Source organism: Bos grunniens, chromosome 26 (genome assembly GCF_055505025.1).
Source record: "Bos grunniens cultivar Pamir isolate PY7600 chromosome 26, Bosgru_T2T1.0, whole genome shotgun sequence".
Lineage (NCBI taxonomy): Eukaryota > Metazoa > Chordata > Mammalia > Artiodactyla > Bovidae > Bos > Bos grunniens.
In genome coordinates this window covers 9,673,959-9,692,927 of record NC_141190.1, presented here as the reverse complement: position 1 = coordinate 9,692,927, position 18,969 = coordinate 9,673,959, and the positions used below count along the sequence as shown (strand labels likewise).

Here is an 18,969-nt window from a genome sequence, read left to right as displayed (position 1 = left end):
ACAAACAGATACTAAGGAACTCAAAGTCACTACACCCTGGCATAGTTGGAGCAAATCATAAAGAAAAAGATACAAAACCCCACAAACCAAGTGTCATTTCTGAGGTGCCTGGGAGCAAAAGCAGGGTATTGTGGCATGCTCCCCACACACAGCACTGCTAAGAGGGTCAGCTGATCACCTAAGCCATACCCCCAGCCCGTCCTGCCCCTCCTCTCCCGTCCCCTCCTCTGGAGGAGGATATGGTAACTCACTCCAGATTATCGCCTGGAGAATCCCACAGACAGAGAAACCTGGTGGGCTACCATCCATAGGGTTGCAAAGTGTGCAACACGACTGAAGTGACTTAGCATGCAATGTGATAAATTCCTCTTAAAACATGTGCAGTTGTAGGACAGGAGAAATGAGATTCCTGAGTCTCTGGTACATTCTTTTGTATCAGAAAATGAGAGAAATAGTAGAAATTTCCAAATACAGTTAACTGTATTAATATAGATCATTGGAATATTTATTTTAATACATTGAAGTAACACCAGTGATATTTACTGAGAGCTTTACTAGGGACCAGGACCTCTGCTAAGCACATACATGTTTTATTTCATTCTGCTGCTGCTGCTAAGTCGCTTCAGTCGTGTCCGACTCTGTGCGACCCCATAGACGGCAGCCCATCAGGCTCCCCCGTCTCTGGGATTCTCCAGGCAAGAACGCTGGAGTGGGTTGCCATTTCCTTCTCCAATGCATGAAAGTGAAAAGTGAAAGGGAAGTTGCTCAGTCGTGTCCAACTCTTAGCGACCCCATGGACTGCAGCCCACCAGGCTCCTCCGTCCATGGAATTTTCCAGGCAAGAGTACTGGAGTGGGGTGCCATTATTTCATTCAGTTCTACCTATACCTCTATGAGGAGGTACTATCTTCATTCTCATTTTACAAATAGGAGGCTTAGCAAGCTTGATCCCAAATCACACAACTAATGTAGGTGAAGCTGAGGCCCAACTTCAATTCCCTAGATTTGAAGAATCTGGTTTCTCCTGATTTGCCTGGTCAGCATCCAACATCTGTAATTTGAGAATAAAAAATAAATGAGGACAAGACTTTTTGAAAGTTAAGAAAAGATGGATGAGATTTTGTTTTTCTCTTCCACTAGTTCTTTTTTTTTCTTTTCAAGGGTGTTTCAAATTAGGAAAAATGGACTCTGTGTATATGGTTTTTTAAAAAATATTTATTATTTATTTGGCTGTGCCAGGTCTTAGTTGCGGCACGTGCAATCTTCAATCTTCCTTTAGATGTGGCATGAGAACTCACTTGCGGCATGTGGGATCTAGTTCCCTGACTAGGAGTGGAACCCAGGCCCCTTGCACTGGGAACACCAAGTCTTAGCCACTGGACCCCCAGGGAAGTCCTTATATGTTTTGATTCAAAATTTAAATGAACACACGAAGGCAAACACATTGCAAGAGGGAAACGTCTGGAGTGTAGCCATTTTATCCACTGCTGCACAACACATCTCTTAGAGGGAACCTGGGGAAATATCAGGCATTGAGACCAGTTAACCTGCCTTCTGGAACAAAGCAGGCTCCGCGCCCACTGTGTAGCCTCACCCTGGAAAGTGGGAAAAGTTGCTGTTCCAGGGATGGACAAAACCAGGAAACCAAGGACGAGTGCTGCAGGCACTAGGAAATAACTTGAAAAAGAAGAATGAAGCTGCTTTAGACAGAAACAGGAAGACTCAGAAGGGCAAGAAAAGATGCAAGGCAGATCCTTGCTTGCTGTGTTTTTTAGAATTATCTTCAGGTTAGAATAAATCCACATTTGTGAGCAGACAGTAACACATAAGTTGATTTCATAACCTGGACAAAAATATCTTTGCATCTAAGCTAATCTCGATGTGAAATATTACGTCTACAAAATGAACATGGTTTTTTTTTTTTTTTTTTTTTCTTTTGAGTACAGCCTATCTCAGACCTGCATTTCCAGGCATCAGCTTCCTCTACCTATACTCAGAAAATATAGGTAACACCCCGGACTAATTCCAGTTCTGTCACTAACCCTTAGCTTTGACATTCTGGGGTTATAAAAACACAAGTAAAAGAAGATTCATTTGGTTACTTAGGTGGGAATGAGTTATTATTATACAAAAGCGACCATCCTCAGCTACATAGAAAACATAGAGTTTTTCTTCTTGCCTGGATTTTAATATTTTTAATAAGAAAAATATCTTCCTAGAATGTTAAAACATCTGAAAAGAATAAAGAACATCTCTAATGGACAGCCAAAGCTTGATGTCAATTAGGAAAGCCTCATTTTTAACTGCTAGTGGACATGGAACAACAGACTGGTTCCAAATAGGAAAAGGAGTATGTCAAGGCTGTGTATTGTCACTCTGCTTATTTAACTTCTATGCAGAGTACATCATGAGAAACGCTGGACTGGAAGAAGCACAAGCTGGAATCAAGATTGCTGCGAGAAATACCAATGACCTCAGATATGCAGATGACACCACTTTTATGGCAGAAAGTGAAGAAGAACTAAAGAGCCTCTTGATGAAAGTGAAAGAGGAGAGTGAAAAAGTTGGCTTAAAACTCAACATTCAGAAAACTAAGATCATGGCATCTGGTTCCATTACTTCATGGCAAATAGATGGGAAAACAGTGGAAACAGTGGCTGACTTTGTTTTTTTGGGCTCCAAAATCACTGCAGATGGTGATTGCAGCCATAAAATTAAAAGACGCTTACTCCTTGGAAGGAAAGTTATGACCAACCTAGATAGCATATTAAAAAGAAGAGATATTACTTTGTCAACAAAGGTCTGTCTAGTCAAGCCTATGGTTTTTCCAGTAGTCATGTATGGATGTGAGAGTTGGACTATAAATAAAGCTGAGCACTGAAGAATTGATGCTTTTGAACTGTGGTGTTGAAGAGGACTCTTGAGAATCCCTTGGACTGCAAGGAGATCCAACCAGTCCATCCTAAAGGAAATCAGTCCTGGGTGTTCATTGGAAGGATTGATATTGAAGCTGAAACTCTAATATTTTGGCTACCTGATTCAAAGAGCTGACTTATTTGAAAAGGCCCTGATGCTGGGAAAGATTGAAGGCAGGAGAAAGGGATGACAGAGGATGAGATGGTTGGATGGCATCACTGACTCAATGGACATGAGTCTGGGTAAACTCTGGGAGTTGGTGATGGACAAAGGGAGGCCTGGCGTGCTGTGGTTCATGGGGTCACAAAGAGTTGGACATGACTGAGCAACTGAACTGAACTGAAATGTGCTTAGGCATGAAATTGAGGATTACAGAATTCCTTAGAGCTGAAAGGGAATGTCATAATCAACTTGTCCATCCTTTCTTGTCAAAGAGGTGGAAACAGAGAACTAGAGACATTCTATGACCTAACATAAGTCCTATTTCTCACAGATGGGTAGAATTAGGAATGACACCCAAGCTTGCTACTACAGCTCTCAGCCTCCTTCTAATGTTAAAATACACATTGAATATGTATATGTGACACATAAAATGTGTCACATTATTTTCCTTAAAATTGTGTGTTACCACCAATTTTTAGTCAAAATAAAATACATTTAAATCTCAGCACAGCATACCTGTCAGCCATACGGTACATCCTCGGAAACCACCCCGTGTTCCAACCACCTGCCCTCTCTTATTCCTGCTCACGTGATGGGCCTGATACACAACATTGGTGGATTTCTGCTGGTTCTCCTACAAAACAAGAAAAAGAACAATATTTGAAAATAAAATAATAAATCTCATATGTATCAGTTCAGTTCAGTCTCTCGGTCGTGTCCGACTCTTTGTGACCCCATGAATCGCAGCACGCCACACCTCCCTGTCCATCCCCAACTCCCGGAGTTCACTCAGACTCACGTCCATCGAGTCAGTGATGCCATCCAGCCATCTCATCCTCTGTCGTCCCCTTCTCCTCCTGCCCCCAATCCCTCCCAGCATCAGTCTTTTCCAATGAGTCAACTCTTCCCATGAGGTGGCCAAAGTACTGGAGTTTCAGCTTTAGCATCAGTCCTTCCAAAGAATACCCAGGGCTGACCTCCTTCAGAATGGACTGGTTGGATCTCCTTGCAGCCCAAGGGACTCTCAAGAGTTTTCTCCAACACCACAGTTCAAAAGCATCAATTCTTTGGCGCTCAGCTTTCTTCACAGTCCAACTCTCACATCCATACATGACCACTGGGAAAACCATAGCCTTGACTAGATGAACCTTTGTTAGCAAAGTAATGTCCCTGCTTTTGAATATGCTATCTAGATTGGTCATAACTTTCCTTCCAAGGAGTAAGCGTCTTTTAATTTCATGGCTGCAGTCACCATCTGCAGTGATTTTGGAGCCCAGAAAAATAAAGTGTGACACTGTTTCCACTGTTTCCCCATCTATTTCCCATGAAGTGATGGGACCGGATGTCAAGATCTTCATTTTCTGAATGTTGAGCTTTAAGCCAACTTTTTCACTCTCCACTTTCACTTTCACCAAGAGGCTTTTTAGTTCCTCTTCACTTTCTGCCATAAGGGTGGTGTCATCTGCATATCTGAGGTTATTGATATTTCTCCCGGCATTCTTGATTCCAGCTTGTGTTTCTTTCAGTCTAGCGTTTCTCATGGTGTACTCTGCATATAAGTTAAATAAGCAGGGTGACAATACACAGCCTTGACGTATTCCTTTTCCTATTTGGAACCAGTCTGTTGTTCCATGTCCAGTTCTAACTGTTGCTTCCTGACCTGCATACAGATTTCTCAAGAGGCAGGTCAGGTGGTGTGGTATTCCCATCTCTTTCAGAATTTTCCACAGTTTATTGTGATCCACACAGTCAAAGGCTTTGGCATAGTCAATAAAGCAGAAAGAGATGTTTTTCTGGAATTCTCTTGCTTTTTCCATGATCCAGCGGATGTTGGCAATTTGATCTCTGGTTCCTCTGCCTTTTCTAAAACCAGCTTGAACATCAGGAAGTTCACGGTTCATGTATTGCTGAAGCCTGGCTTGGAGAATTTTGAGCACTACTTTACTAGCGTGTGAGATGAGTGTGATTGTGCAGTAGTTTGAGCATTCTTTGGCATTGCCTTTCTTTGGGATTGGAATAAAAACTGACCTTTTCCAGTCCTGTGGCAACTGCTGAGTTTTCCAAATTTGCTGGCATATGTATACATACAATAAAATAATAGAGTACATAGTCTTGCTAACCAAAACTCATCCTTTATAATGGCATAAGTCAGGAAGCATTTATAGGAGGCTTCCTGTGTGCTGTATTGGAACTGTCATGAATCCTCTGTCCCTTATCAATTCCTGAATATTCAGGAATTAAGAGGAGTTGGCAAACCGCTCTTAGGGCTGAGGAATGCATGCATTTCCTTCGTTAGTTCTTCCATACAGTGATAAGTAACTATTTACGACCCTCCTCCTTTTTATGAACCATATGGTAAAAGTGATTATTTACAACCCTCTCTCTTTGATATGGATTGCCTTATGTTTCCTTGATAATTTGTAAATTACGGGCGGCTAAGGAACTTATAGATACACAACTAGAATTAAAGCATACTCAGGAATCTTGTTCTCCTTGGAACTCTCCTATTTTTGTTATAAAAAAGAAGTCTAACAAATGGCGTCTCCTAACAGACCTTAGAAAAGTTAATGCATCTATGAAACCTATGGGTGCATTACAACCAGGAATCCCAGCACCTACCACTATTCCTCAAAATTGGCATATTATCATTATTGATTTACAAGATTGCTTTCTAAATACACCTTTACACCCTTTAGACCGAGAGAGATTCGCTTTCTCTCTCCCTTATCCGAATCGTATCGGACCTCATAAACGGTGCCAGTGGACTGTACTGCCACAAGGGATGACGAACTCTCCCACCACCTGTCTGTACTACGTAGCCAAAGCCCTTGAGCCTGTGAGAAAGCAATTTCCTCACTTTCTTGGTATTCACTATATGGATGATATATTGTTTTCGGCTCCATCTATCTTAGAAACTCAACACATGTTTGATATAGCTCAACTATGCTTAAAAAACTCTGGATCAATCATTGCCCCTGAAAAAATTCAAACCTCTACACCTTATCATTACTTGGGGTTTGTTGTTAATAGACAACGTATTACTCCCCAGCTAACTCAGATCTGTACTGATAAACTTTCAACCTTAAATGATTTTCAAAAGCTCTTAGGTGATATAAACTGGATTAGATCTTCTTTAGGCATTGCTAATTATCAACAGAATAACCTATTTAATACTTTAAAAGGAGATCCTGATTTAAATAGCCCTCGTTCACTTTCTCAAGAGGCACGAGAGGAACTCTATTTAGTGCAAAATAAATTACAAAAACAATTTCTTACTCGCATCAAACTAGATTTGCCTCTAGAATTATTTATACTCCCCTCTCTTCATTCTCCCACAGGACTTCTTCCCCAAAAGAACACCCAGTTGAATGGATCTATACATTTTAGGGAAATAAAGTCACTTACACCCTACCTTGATTTAATTGCTGTAATCATCATCAATGGAAGAAATAGGACTAAAACTCTAATTGGCTCTGATCCTCATAAAATTGTAATGGTGCTGCTGCTACTGCTAAGTCGCTTCAGTTGTGTCCAACTCTGTGCGACCCCATAGACTGCAGTCCACCAGGCTCCCCCGTCCCTGGGATTCTCCAGGCAAGAACACTGGAGTGGCTTGCCATTTCCTTCTCCAATGCATGAAAGTGAAAAGTGAAAGTGTCCGACTCTTAGCCACCCCATGGACTGCAGCCTACCAGGCTCCTCCGTCCATGGGATTTTCCAGGCAAGAGTACTGGAGTGGGGTGCCATCAACTTCTCCTACAAACTTCTACCAATTTCCAAATAGCATTTCTGGAATATTTTTGAGAAATTTCATTTCATTAGCCTTCTGGTAACCTACAGAATTGCTTCAGAAATGCTGAATTTATTATTTCTCACATTATCAGCTCATAGCCTATACCACAAGCTGAGGTTTTTTTATATAGATGGGACTAAAAACGCCAAAGCTTCATTCTGGTCTCTTAAGGAATATAAAGTCTTCTATACTAAATTTCATTCTGCTCAACAAAATGAATTATATGCTCTTATTCAAGTTATTTGCCTACATCCTTACCTCATTAATGTAGTCTCTGATTCTATATATTCAGGTTTTGTATTAAAAAATATAGAAACCTCCACCATAAATTCCAATCAACCTATTATTCAACAACTCTTTTTCAAACTACAATCTGCTGTTAGAAACCACAATTCTCCCATTTATATTACACATATTTGAGCACATTCTTGCCTTCCCAGCCCCACGACTCATGGCAATGAGCAGGCTGATAAACTGGTTTCCTTTGCTACTCCAGAGGAACAGCATGCTCTGATGTGTAACAATTCTGGCTCCCTACACCAGCTAGGGAAAATCCCATACCACCAGGCTAAAGAAATTACCAGTAATTGCTCTACTGTAGACCCATTCATCTTTGACCCATGGCACAAGGTATTAATCCTCGCGGTTTGCAACCTAATGAACTATGGCAAATGGATGTAAAGCATTGCCCTGAACTTTCTCCCTCTTCTCTCTTGCGTGTCTGTATCGACACTAATTCTTTTGTTTGGGCCCCACCTCTTCACGGTGAGGCTACACAACATGTTATAACTCACTTATTAGCTTGTTTGCTGTAATGGGAGCTCCTGGTTCTATAAAAACAGACAATGGGCCCGCCTATATTTCTAGACACTTTAAACAATTTTTACAATCTTTTTTCATTAAACATATTATAGGTATTCCTTATAATCCACAGGCACAAGGCATAGTCGAATGAGCACGTCACACACTGAGTTGCAAATAAAAAAAATTTAAAAGGGGGAATACACAGGAACACTACTGTCTTCCTTATATAAAGCAGACTTTACTAGATTCCAACATAAGATATTTTCTAAACCTGTGAGTATTTTTAATACAGCTTTTTTTGTTTTAAATTTTTTTAACTTACCACAGGGAGATATCTTAACAAGAGCAGACAAACATTTCGAGGCATTGAAGGACACTTCTCTTCCTCTGCCCTTTTGGTACCAAGACAGGTTAAAGAAACAGTGGAAATCTGGGAAACTAATCTTACAGGGAAAGGGGTATGCTTGTATTTCCCCAGAAGGATCCACCGAACTCGAATGGCTTCCTCTTCGGAAGATTCGACCCAAGGGGGGCCCTGGCCTTCAAAATAGAGATGAAACAACAAATATCCCAGGAGGAAGAAATTCCAATACGGGCCATGGCGGCTCTAAAGATCTCCAGGAAGCACCGCCCTTGGCAGCATCAACCCTATGATCTCCCCACTTGGGGACAAATAAAAACCCTTACTAATCGAGCTGAAAATTTGGTCTCTCAACAGGGAATGCCTCAGAGTCCTGAATACATTCTCCTGGCCATGCTCAGTCTCCTGGCCTGTACCTCCCCTGTTCGAGCTCTAACTAATCACACTTACTGGGCTTACATACCTAACACCCCTCTACAACAGGTGGTCAAATTGACGGAGAAAGGACCAATCGTTTCAACTAATGACTCTATACATATGCCTTCTCCTTGGAGCATTAAAGGGCCCTCACAGGCTGAAGAAGAAGGAAAACTAATTAATATTTCTCTAGGTTATGAGGTCCTTCCTTTGTGCATGGGCCCACCAGAATTATGCATAAATGTTAGCCGAAAAACGGGCTTTCGCCCTGCCTCCCAAAAAGGATTTTTGGATGTTGCTTGGATTATTTACTGCCCTTTCCTTGTCTGTGAACCATGTTTATACTACTGAGACTTTAGGGAAACAGTTAGGGAAAGAACAAAGAACATTATGTAAAGGGTTTACTTATAAGAACTTTCCATATACTCCTGTTTGTTGGGACAAATGTCAAGCCAAATGTTTGTGGCCAATACAATTGTTGATTGGGGACCCCATGGTATGTGGTTATCTAAGTGCTCAGAAGATGTTAACAGCACTGTGTGTGACTATGCTACTCATGGCATGGAAAATTAATGACACTTCGATGGAGCATTACCATGACAAAGGACTTCTTGGGTGGCTTGACAGTGGATTAGCCCCACCTCGTCCTAGGATCGTCCTCGATAAACAGAGTGGGCCTGAACAATGGGACATTTGGAAACTTGCTGTGAGCACTGAAGAACTTGGAACTTGGACCGGACATTTCACAGGGACCAGTCGTAGTCACAGTAACTATTTCTTTTGCTATAAGCAATCATATTTTATACAGGCCTGTGTCCCACTTCCTTTTGTTATAGCCATAGGAAATTTACAATTTAATAAGACTTTACGTTCTGTAACTTGTGTTAATTGCAGAATATATACTTGTCTTAACTCCTCTATTTCTTCAAGAAATGATTCCCTTTTGATTCTTCGATCTCGATGTAATTTGTGGTTACCAATACATCTCCAACGACCCTGGGAAGAAGGTCCCATGGCTGGACTTGCTTCCAGACTACTTACTCAACTGCTCCAACGATCGAAACGATTTGTTGGATGGCTGATCCTTGGCATTTTAGGGTTAATAGCTATTTGCACCACTGCTGCTGTCGCCGGCCCTGCTTTACATACCTCGATTCAAACACATAATTTTATCCAAAATTGGACTGAAGATGCTCATAATATATGGGCTACTCAGGCTCAGGTAGATGAGGTTATTCAAGAGGAAATACAGGAACTAAAAACAGCCAGCAAAGGGGTCGGAGATCAATTAATAGATTTGCAAAACCAAGTGATACTAAAATGCAATTGGAATTCTACTCAATTTTGTGTTACTCCTGTTCATTTCAACCATAGTGCCTACAACTGGAAACAAATCAAATTTCATTTACAAAATATACATGATGATGCCTCTTTGAATGTACAATTACTGCAAAAGGAAATCTTTGAAACTTTTTCTAAATGTCTGCCCTCTTCCATTAATTTGGAAACTTTAGCTGAACAACTAGCTGATCAATTGTCTGGGCTAGACCCACGAGGATGGTTTCAAAGTATTACCCACTGCCTCGGGTCTGGAACTGTAACTTTGGTGATTGTCTTGGTAATTATATTTGTTGTTTATCATTGCCTTTCTATAAGGTTGGTTAATACTAAACAAACTCAATTGGTCAGGACCTTTTTTACAAATATAATAAAATGGGGGGAATTGTCAGGAAGCATTTAACAGGAGGCTTCCTGTGTGCTGTATTGGATCCGTCATGAATCCTCTGACCCTTATCAATTCCTGAATATTCAGGAATTAAGAGGAGTTGGCAAACCGCTCTTGGGCTGAGGAATGCATGTATTTCCTTCATTAGTTTTTCCATTCAGTGATAAGTAACTATTTAGGACTCTCTTCCTTTTTATGAACCGTATGGTAAAAGTGATTATTTACAACCCTCTCTCTTTGTTATGGATTGCCTTATGTTTTGTTGATAATTTGTAAGTCTGGACTTCTGATTTTTATCTTTGCTGAAAATAGCTACCTTGTAAGACAGTATATATACCCACACTATGTTGAAGAAAACACCTTTGCTCCATCAGAGCTTGGGACCCAGTGTCTTTCTTTCTTTCTCTCTCTCTCTCTCTCAGGCTAACTCTTTGGAGTGCAGAAGCCTGCTGAGCTCACTTTCTTGCCTGGGCTTCTAAGACCCTCTCAAGAAGGCGCACTGTGCCTTCACCCCCTCGAGAGGGCCCCTGGTGCCTACGTGAAGCAGTGCAAGCCCCGTGTCAAGGGCTTTATTGGTTTTCTGCGTAAACTAAGGAATATCAGCGTCTTTCTCTCTCTCTCTCTTACTTTCTTATCGTCAACTCCAGACCACCAGGTTCCTGTCCATTAAAGGACCTCAACAAGTGGCGCCCAGAACAGGGGCCTGGTACATGTGGCAGATTCGGACGGAGTGACTCCAAGGGCCTATTGAGGTCGGCAAGTACTAAGACATGGGTAAAAAGGCTGGAAAGCCCCATCACTTTTCTACTTTACTTCATCACTTAAAGTTCAGGAACTTTAGTTTCGCGCCAGCAAATAGAGGCTTGCCTTCAGACAAGCCTCTTGAATGTAACCCTTGGTTCCCTGATGAAGGTAGTTTTGATTTAGAAATTTGGCACTGGGTCAAAGAGAATGTTGAATGAGCCGCCAGACAGGGAAAAAATATTCCGATAGATTTCTGGCCCCTATGGGCTCTCATTAAAGCTGTGATTTTGCCATTTCAAGGTAATTCTAGCCCTCCTGATATTCAGCAACAGGCAGAACACTTACTACATGAATATGAATTAGATGATGAAACCTTACAAAAGGCCCAATTAGAACAACATAAAATATTTCAGAATTTTCCTACAAGTCCTGCCCTGTTGCTCCAAGTGCTCCTCCCCTGCCAGCGGGCACAAATCCCAAAGTCTCTCCTTTGCTAGAACCTAATGATTCTGGCAACGACTCCCCTAAGACAACTTTTGACATTAAAACTGACACCACCTTTCTGAGTAACAATAATACGTTATTACCACACCACCTTTCTGAATAACAATAATACGTTATTACCACATACTCTTAATTGTAAGAATTTGCTATCTACTCACTCTCCTTAACAACAGAGGCTCTCTGAATTGCTGGCCTTGCAATCACAAGTCTCTGAAGACGATGGTCTCTCTGCCTTTCCAGTTTTTAGAAAACCTGATGCTCAAGGGCACATAATACCTCAATATGAGTGTATTAATCTTGTTCGCATGTAACAAATTTAAAAAGCTATAACTATGTATGGCCCACATTCACCTTTTACTAAAGCACTTCTAAATTCTATAACATCCTCTATTGGAAATTTTATTCCCCATGATTGGTGAACTTTAATAAAAGCTTTCCTTAAACCAGGAGAATATCTTCAGTGGATAATGTGGTTTCATGATATAGCCAGAGATCATGCTAACAGAAATGCTCGAGCTGGCGCTCCCCAAAATCAAATTATTTTTGAGATGCTAACTGGTACAGGACAATTTGACACTATAGAAGCTCAAATACAGTGCCCTCCTTTGTTACATGGACAATTAAAAACAGTGGACCTTGAAGCTTGGGATCGAATTGCTCCTCAAGGGGAGCCTACAGGTAGCTGCACTAAAATATAGCAAGGACCTAATGAAACGTATGCTGATTTTTTAGCTAGATTACAAACTGCTATTTCCTGTACTGTAATTGGAGAAGAAGCCAAAAGGCAACTAGATAAATTATTTGCTTATGAAAATGAAAATCAGGAATGTCAAAAGGCTAGATAGCTCCAATTCGTGTGACAGGGACTATTATTGATTATTAGAAGGCTTGTCGCAATCTAGGATCAGAAACTCAAAAGATGCAAATGCTAGCTGAAACAATGGTTGCTGCCTTAAGAAAGGGAAATGAAGGATGCTTTACATGTGGAGATAAGAACCATTTTAAAAGGGACTGCCCAATGGAAACTAATAAAAAAAAACTCCAAAAATCTTCCCTCCCTGCCATAGATAATGCATTGGGCCAAAGCTTGTAAATCTAAATTTTACATTGAAGGGAAACCTATTCCGGGAAACTCCAAGCAGGGGACCCCCCCCAGGCTCCCTTCAACAAAAACCAGGGGCAAATTCCATCTTCTCCCTCAAATCCTCAACATCCGTCAGCGCTGCAGTGGGTACACCAGCCCTAAGTGACTTTCTCCTTTACCCTCAAGCAGTCCCCTCTAGAATACCTACCGGACTGTTTGGACCCCTGCCCCCACAAACCCTTGGTCTTTTACTTGGCCGACCTAGCTTGACTTCTAAAGGAATTATTGTTCACCATGGAGTAATTGATTCAGATTATAAAGGAGAAATTCAAATTATGATGTCATCTCAGATTTTATGGCAATTCAATCAGGGGGATAGAATTGCTCAATTACTTCTTTTACCTAACATTTCCATTAACTCCTCTAATGATGTACGGACGGGCGGATTGGGCAGTATAGATCAGAAACAGTCCTTTTGGACATCATTAGTATCTGAATTTGCTGACTGACTATAAATATCAAAATTAATGGTAAAAGATTTTCTGGTCTCCTCGACACTGGATCTGATATTACTATTATTTCCAAACATTTATGGTCCAAATCTTGGCCTGTACACAAAATTTCTTTCCAAATTGCAGGGACTTCTCAAACCAAAGTACAGGAGGTTTATCAGAGTACTCAAATTTATCCATTTGAGGGACCAGAAGACCAACCTGCAACATTAAGATCTTCTGTGATAGATGCACCCCTTAATCTAATAGGAAGGGAATTATGCAATGGCAAACTCAGATATATGTTTCACATTTTTCCTAGGGGCCACTGCTCATTTAACAAACAATACAATTATTAAAATAACTTGGAAGAATGACGAGCCTATTTGGACAGAGCAGTGGCCCCTCAAAAGAGAAATTACAGGCAGCTAAGGAACTTACTGAGCGACTGAACTGAACTGAATTGAAGTAACTTAAAGATACACAACTAGAATTAAAGCATACTCAGGAATCTTGTTCTCCTTGAAACTCTCCTATTTTTGTTATAAAAAAGAAGTCTAACAAATGGCATCTCCTAACAGACCTTAGAAAAGTTAATACATCTATGAAACCTATGGGTGCATTACAACCAGGAATCCCAGCACCTACCACTATTCCTCAAAATTGGCATATTATCATTATTGATTTACAAGATTGCTTTCTAAATACACCTTTACACCCTTTAGACCGAGAGAGATTCGCTTTCTCTCTCCCTTATCCGAATCGTATCGGACCTCATAAACGGTGCCAGTGGACTGTACTGCCACAAGGGATGACGAACTCTCCCACCACGTGTCTGTACTACGTAGCCAAAGCCCTTGAGCCTGTGAGAAAGCAATTCCCTCACTTTCTTGGTATTCACTATATGGATGATATACTGTTTTCGGCTCCATCTCTCTTAGAAACTCAACACATGTTTGATATAGCTCAACTATGCTTAGAAAACTGGATTAATCATTGCCCCTGAAAAAATTCAAACCTCTACACCTTACCATTACTTGGGGTTCGTTGTTAATAGACAACATATTACTCCCCAACTAACTCAGATCTGTACTGATAAACTTTCAACCTTAAAGGATTTTCAAAAGCTCTTAGGTGATATAAACTGGATTAGATCTTCTTTAGGCATTGCTAATTATCAACTGAATAACCTATTTAATACTTTAAAAGGAGATCCTATTTAAATAGCCCTCGTTCACTTTCTCAAGAGGCACGAGAGGAACTCTATTTAGTGCAAAATAAATTACAAAAACAATTTCTTACTCGCATCAAACTAGATTTGCCTCTAGAATTATTTATACTCCCCTCTCTTCATTCCCCCACAGGACTTCTTGCCGAACAAGAACACCCAGTTGAATGGATCTATACGTTTTAGGGAAATAAAGTCACCCTACCTTGATTTAATTGCTGTAATCATCATCAATGGAAGAAATAGGACTAAAACTCTAATTGGCTCTGATCCTCATAAAATTGTAATGGTGCTGCTGCTACTGCTAAGTCGCTTCAGTCGTGTCCGACTCTGTGCGACCCCATAGACTGCAGCCCACCAGGCTCCCCCGTCCCTGGGATTCTCCAGGCAAGAACACTGGAGTGGCTTGCCATTTCCTTCTCCAATGCATGAAAGTGAAAAGTGAAAGTGAAGTTGCTCAGTCGTGTCTCACTCTTAGCGACCCCATGGACTTCAACCTACCAGGCTCCTCCATCCATGGGATTTTCCAGGCAAGAGTACTGGAGTGGGGTGCCATCAACTTCTCCTACAAACTTCTACCAACTTCCAAATAGCATTTCTGGAATTTTTTTGAGAAATTTCATTTCATTAGCCTTCTGGTAACCTACAGGATTGCTTCAGAAATACTGAATTTATTATTTCTCACATTATCAGCTCATAGCCTATACCACAAGCTGAGGTTTTTTTATATAGATGGGACTAAAAACGCCAAAGCTTCATTCTGGTCTCTTAAGGAATATAAAGTCTTCTATACTAAATTTCATTCTGCTCAACAAAATGAATTATATGCTCTTATTCAAGTTATTTGCCTACGTCCTTACCTCATTAATGTAGTCTCTGATTCTATATATTCAGGTTTTGTATTAAAAAATATAGAAACCTCCACCATAAATTCCAATCAACCTATTATTCAACAACTCTTTTTCAAACTACAATCTGCTGTTAGAAACCACAATTCTCCCATTTATATTACACATATTTGAGCACATTCTTGCCTTCCCAGCCCCACGACTCATGGCAATGAGCAGGCTGATAAACTGGTTTCCTTTGCTACTCCAGAGGAACAGCATGCTCTGATGTGTAACAATTCTGGCTCCCTACACCAGCTATGGATAATCCCATACCACCAGGCTAAAGAAATTACCAGTAATTGCTCTACTGTAGACCCATTCATCTTCGACCCATGGCACAAGGTATTAATCCTCGCGGTTTGCAACCTAATGAACTATGGCAAATGGATGTAAAGCATTGCCCTGAACTTTCTCCCTCTTCTCTCTTGCGTGTCTGTATCGACACTAATTCTTTTGTTTGGGCCCCACCTCTTCACGGTGAGGCTACACAACATGTTATAACTCATTTATTACCTTGTTTGCTGTAATGGGAGCTCCTGGCTCTATAAAAACAGACAATGGGCCCGCCTGTATTTCTAGACATTTAAACAATTTTTGCGATCTTTTTAGTAAACGTATTACAGGTATTCCTTATAATCCACAGGCACTAGGCATAGTCGAACAAGCACATCACACACTGAGTTGCAAATAAGAAATTTAAAAAGGGGGAATACACAGGAACACTACTGTCTTCCTTATCTAAAGCAGACTTTACTAGATTCCAACATAAGATATTTTCTAAACCTATAACTATTGTTAATACAGCTTTATTTGTTTTAAACTTTTTTAACTTACCACAGGGAGATATTTTAACAAGAGCAGAAAAGCATTTCGAGGAATTGAAGGACACTTCTCTTCCTCTGCCCATTTGGTACCAGGCCGGGTTAAAGAAACAGTGGAAATCTGGGAAACTAATCTTACAGGGAAAGGGGTATGCTTGTATTTTCCCAGATGGATCCACTGAACTCGCATGGCTTCCTCTTTGGAAGATTCAACCCAAGGGGGCCCTCGGCCTTCAAAATAGAGATGAAACAACAAATATCCCAGGAGGAAGAAATTCCAATACGGGACATGGCGGCTCTAAAGATCTCTAGGAAGCACCGCCCTTGGTGGCATCAACCCTATGATCTCCCCACTTGGGGACAAATAAAAACCCTTACTAATTGAGCTGATTATTTGGTCTCTCAACAGGGAGTACCTCAGAGTCCTGAATACATTCTCCTGGCCATGCTCAGTCTCCTAGCCTGTACCTCCCTCATTTGAGCTCTAATTAATCACACTTACTGGGCTTACATACCTAACCCCCCTTTACAACAGGTGGTCGAATGGACTGAGAGAGGACCAATCGTTTCAACTAATGACTCTATACATACGCCTTCTCTCTGGAGCATTAAAGGGCCGTCACAGGCTGAAGAAGAAGGAAAACTAATTAATATTTCTCAAGGTTATGAGGTCCTTCCTTTTTGCCAGGGCCCAGCAGAATTATGCATAAACGTTAGCCGACAAACTTGGGCTTTCACCCTGCCTCCCAAAAAGGATTTTTGGACGTTGCTTGGATTATTTACTGCCCTTTCCTTGTCTGTGAACCATGTTTATACTGCAGAGGCTTTAGGGAAACAGTTAGGGAAAGAACAAAGAACATTATGCAAAGGATTTACTTATAAGAACTTTCCATATACTCCTGTTTGTTGGGACAAATGTCAAGCCAAATGTTTGTGGCTAATCGTACAATTGTTGATTGGGGACCCCATGGTATGTGGTTATCTAAGTGCTCAGAAGATGTTAACAGCACTGTGTGTGACTATGCTACTCATGGCATGGAAAATTAATGACACTTCGATGGAGCATTACCATGACAAAGGACTTCTTGGGTGGCTTGACAGTGGATTAGCCCCACCTCGTCCTAGGATCGTCCTCGATAAACAGAGTGGGCCTGAACAATGGGACATTTGGAAACTTGCTGTGAGCACTGAAGAACTTGGAACTTGGACCGGACATTTCACAGGGACCAGTCGTAGTCACAGTAACTATTTCTTTTGCTATAAGCAATCATATTTTATACAGGCCTGTGTCCCACTTCCTTTTGTTATAGCCATAGGAAATTTACAATTTAATAAGACTTTACGTTCTGTAACTTGTGTTAATTGCAGAATATATACTTGTCTTAACTCCTCTATTTCTTCAAGAAATGATTCCCTTTTGAATCTTCGATCTCGATGTAATTTGTGGTTACCAATACATCTCCAACGACCCTGGGAAGAAGGTCCCATGGCTGGACTTGCTTCCAGACTACTTACTCAACTGCTCCAATGATCTAAACGATTTGTTGGATGGCTGATCCTTGGCATTTTAGGGTTAATAGCTATTTGCCCCACTGCTGCTGTCGCCGGCCCTGCTTTACATACCTCAATTCAAACGCATAATTTTATCCAAAATTGGACTGAAGATGCTCATAATATGTGGGCTACTCAGGCTCAGGTAGATGAGGTTATTCAAGAGGAAATACAGGAACTAAAAACAGCCAGCAAAGGGGTTGGAGATCAATTAATAGATTTGCAAAACCAAGTGATACTAAAATGCAATTGGAATTCTACTCAATTTTGTGTTACTCCTGTTCATTTCAACCATAGTGCCTACAACTGGAAACAAATCAAATTTCATTTACAAAATATACATGATGATGCCTCTTTGAATGTACAATTACTGCAAAAGGAAATCTTTGAAACTTTTTCTAAATGTCTGCCCTCTTCCATTAATTTGGAAACTTTAGCTGAACAACTAGCTGATCAATTGTCTGGGCTAGACCCACGAGGATGGTTTCAAAGTATTACCCACTGCCTCGGGTCTGGAACTGTAACTTTGGTGATTGTCTTGGTAATTATATTTGTTGTTTATCATTGCCTTTCTATAAGGTTGGTTAATACTAAACAAACTCAATTGGTCAGGACCTTTTTTACAAATATAATAAAATGGGGGGAATTGTCAGGAAGCATTTAACAGGAGGCTTCCTGTGTGCCGTATTGGATCTGTCGTGAATCCTCTGACCTTTATCAATTCCTGAATATTCAGGAATTAATAGTAGTTGGTAAACTGCTCCTGGGGCTGAGGAATGCATGCATTTCCTTCATTAGTTTTTCCATTCGGTGATAAGTAACTATTTGGGACTCTCTTCCTTTTTATGAACCGTATGGTAAAAGTGATTATTTACAACCCTCTCTCTTTGATATGGATTGCCTTATGTTTCCTTGATAATTTGTAAGTCTGGACTTTTGATTTTTATCTTTGCTGAAAATAGTTACCTTGTAAGACTGTATATATACCCACACTATGTTGAAGAAAACACCTTTGCTCCATCAGAGCTTGGGTCCCCGTGTCTTTTCTTTCTTTCTTTCTCTCTCAGGTCTCTGTGTCTTTTCTTTCTTTCTTTGTCTTTCTCTCTCTCTCTCTCTCTCTCTCTTTCTCTCTCTCTCTCCCCCTGTCTCTCAGGCTAATTCTTTGGAGCGCAGAAGCCCGCTGAGCTCACTTTCTTGCTCGGGCTTCTAAGACCCTCTCGAGAAGGTGCACAGTGCCTTCACCCCCTCGAGAGGGTGCCCGGTGCCTACATGAAGCAGTGCAAGCCCCGTGTCAAGGGTTTTATTGGTTTTCTGTGTAAACCAAGGAATATCAGCCTCTTTCTCTTTTTTACTTTCTTATCATCGACTCCAGACCACCAGGTTCCAGTCCATTAAAGGACCTCAACAGGCATACAGAGTGACATTAATTAATTGTACTCACTTAGAAACAGACCCTGCCTTTAGAAGAACCATCACA

The 18,969-nt window shown here is 40.8% G+C and overlaps 1 protein-coding gene across 2 annotated transcripts in view; it reads right to left on the bottom strand.

Moving 5' to 3' along the window:
* Positions 1 to 18,969, bottom strand: part of PAPSS2 (3'-phosphoadenosine 5'-phosphosulfate synthase 2) — a 109,558-nt gene that overhangs the window by 40,059 nt on the left and 50,530 nt on the right. For both annotated transcript variants that reach the window (XM_086379240.1, XM_086379239.1), the window contains exon 2: positions 3,595 to 3,712. In XM_086379240.1, the coding sequence (XP_086235366.1) occupies positions 3,595 to 3,712 (118 nt within the window). The remainder of the gene's footprint in view (positions 1 to 3,594; positions 3,713 to 18,969) is intronic.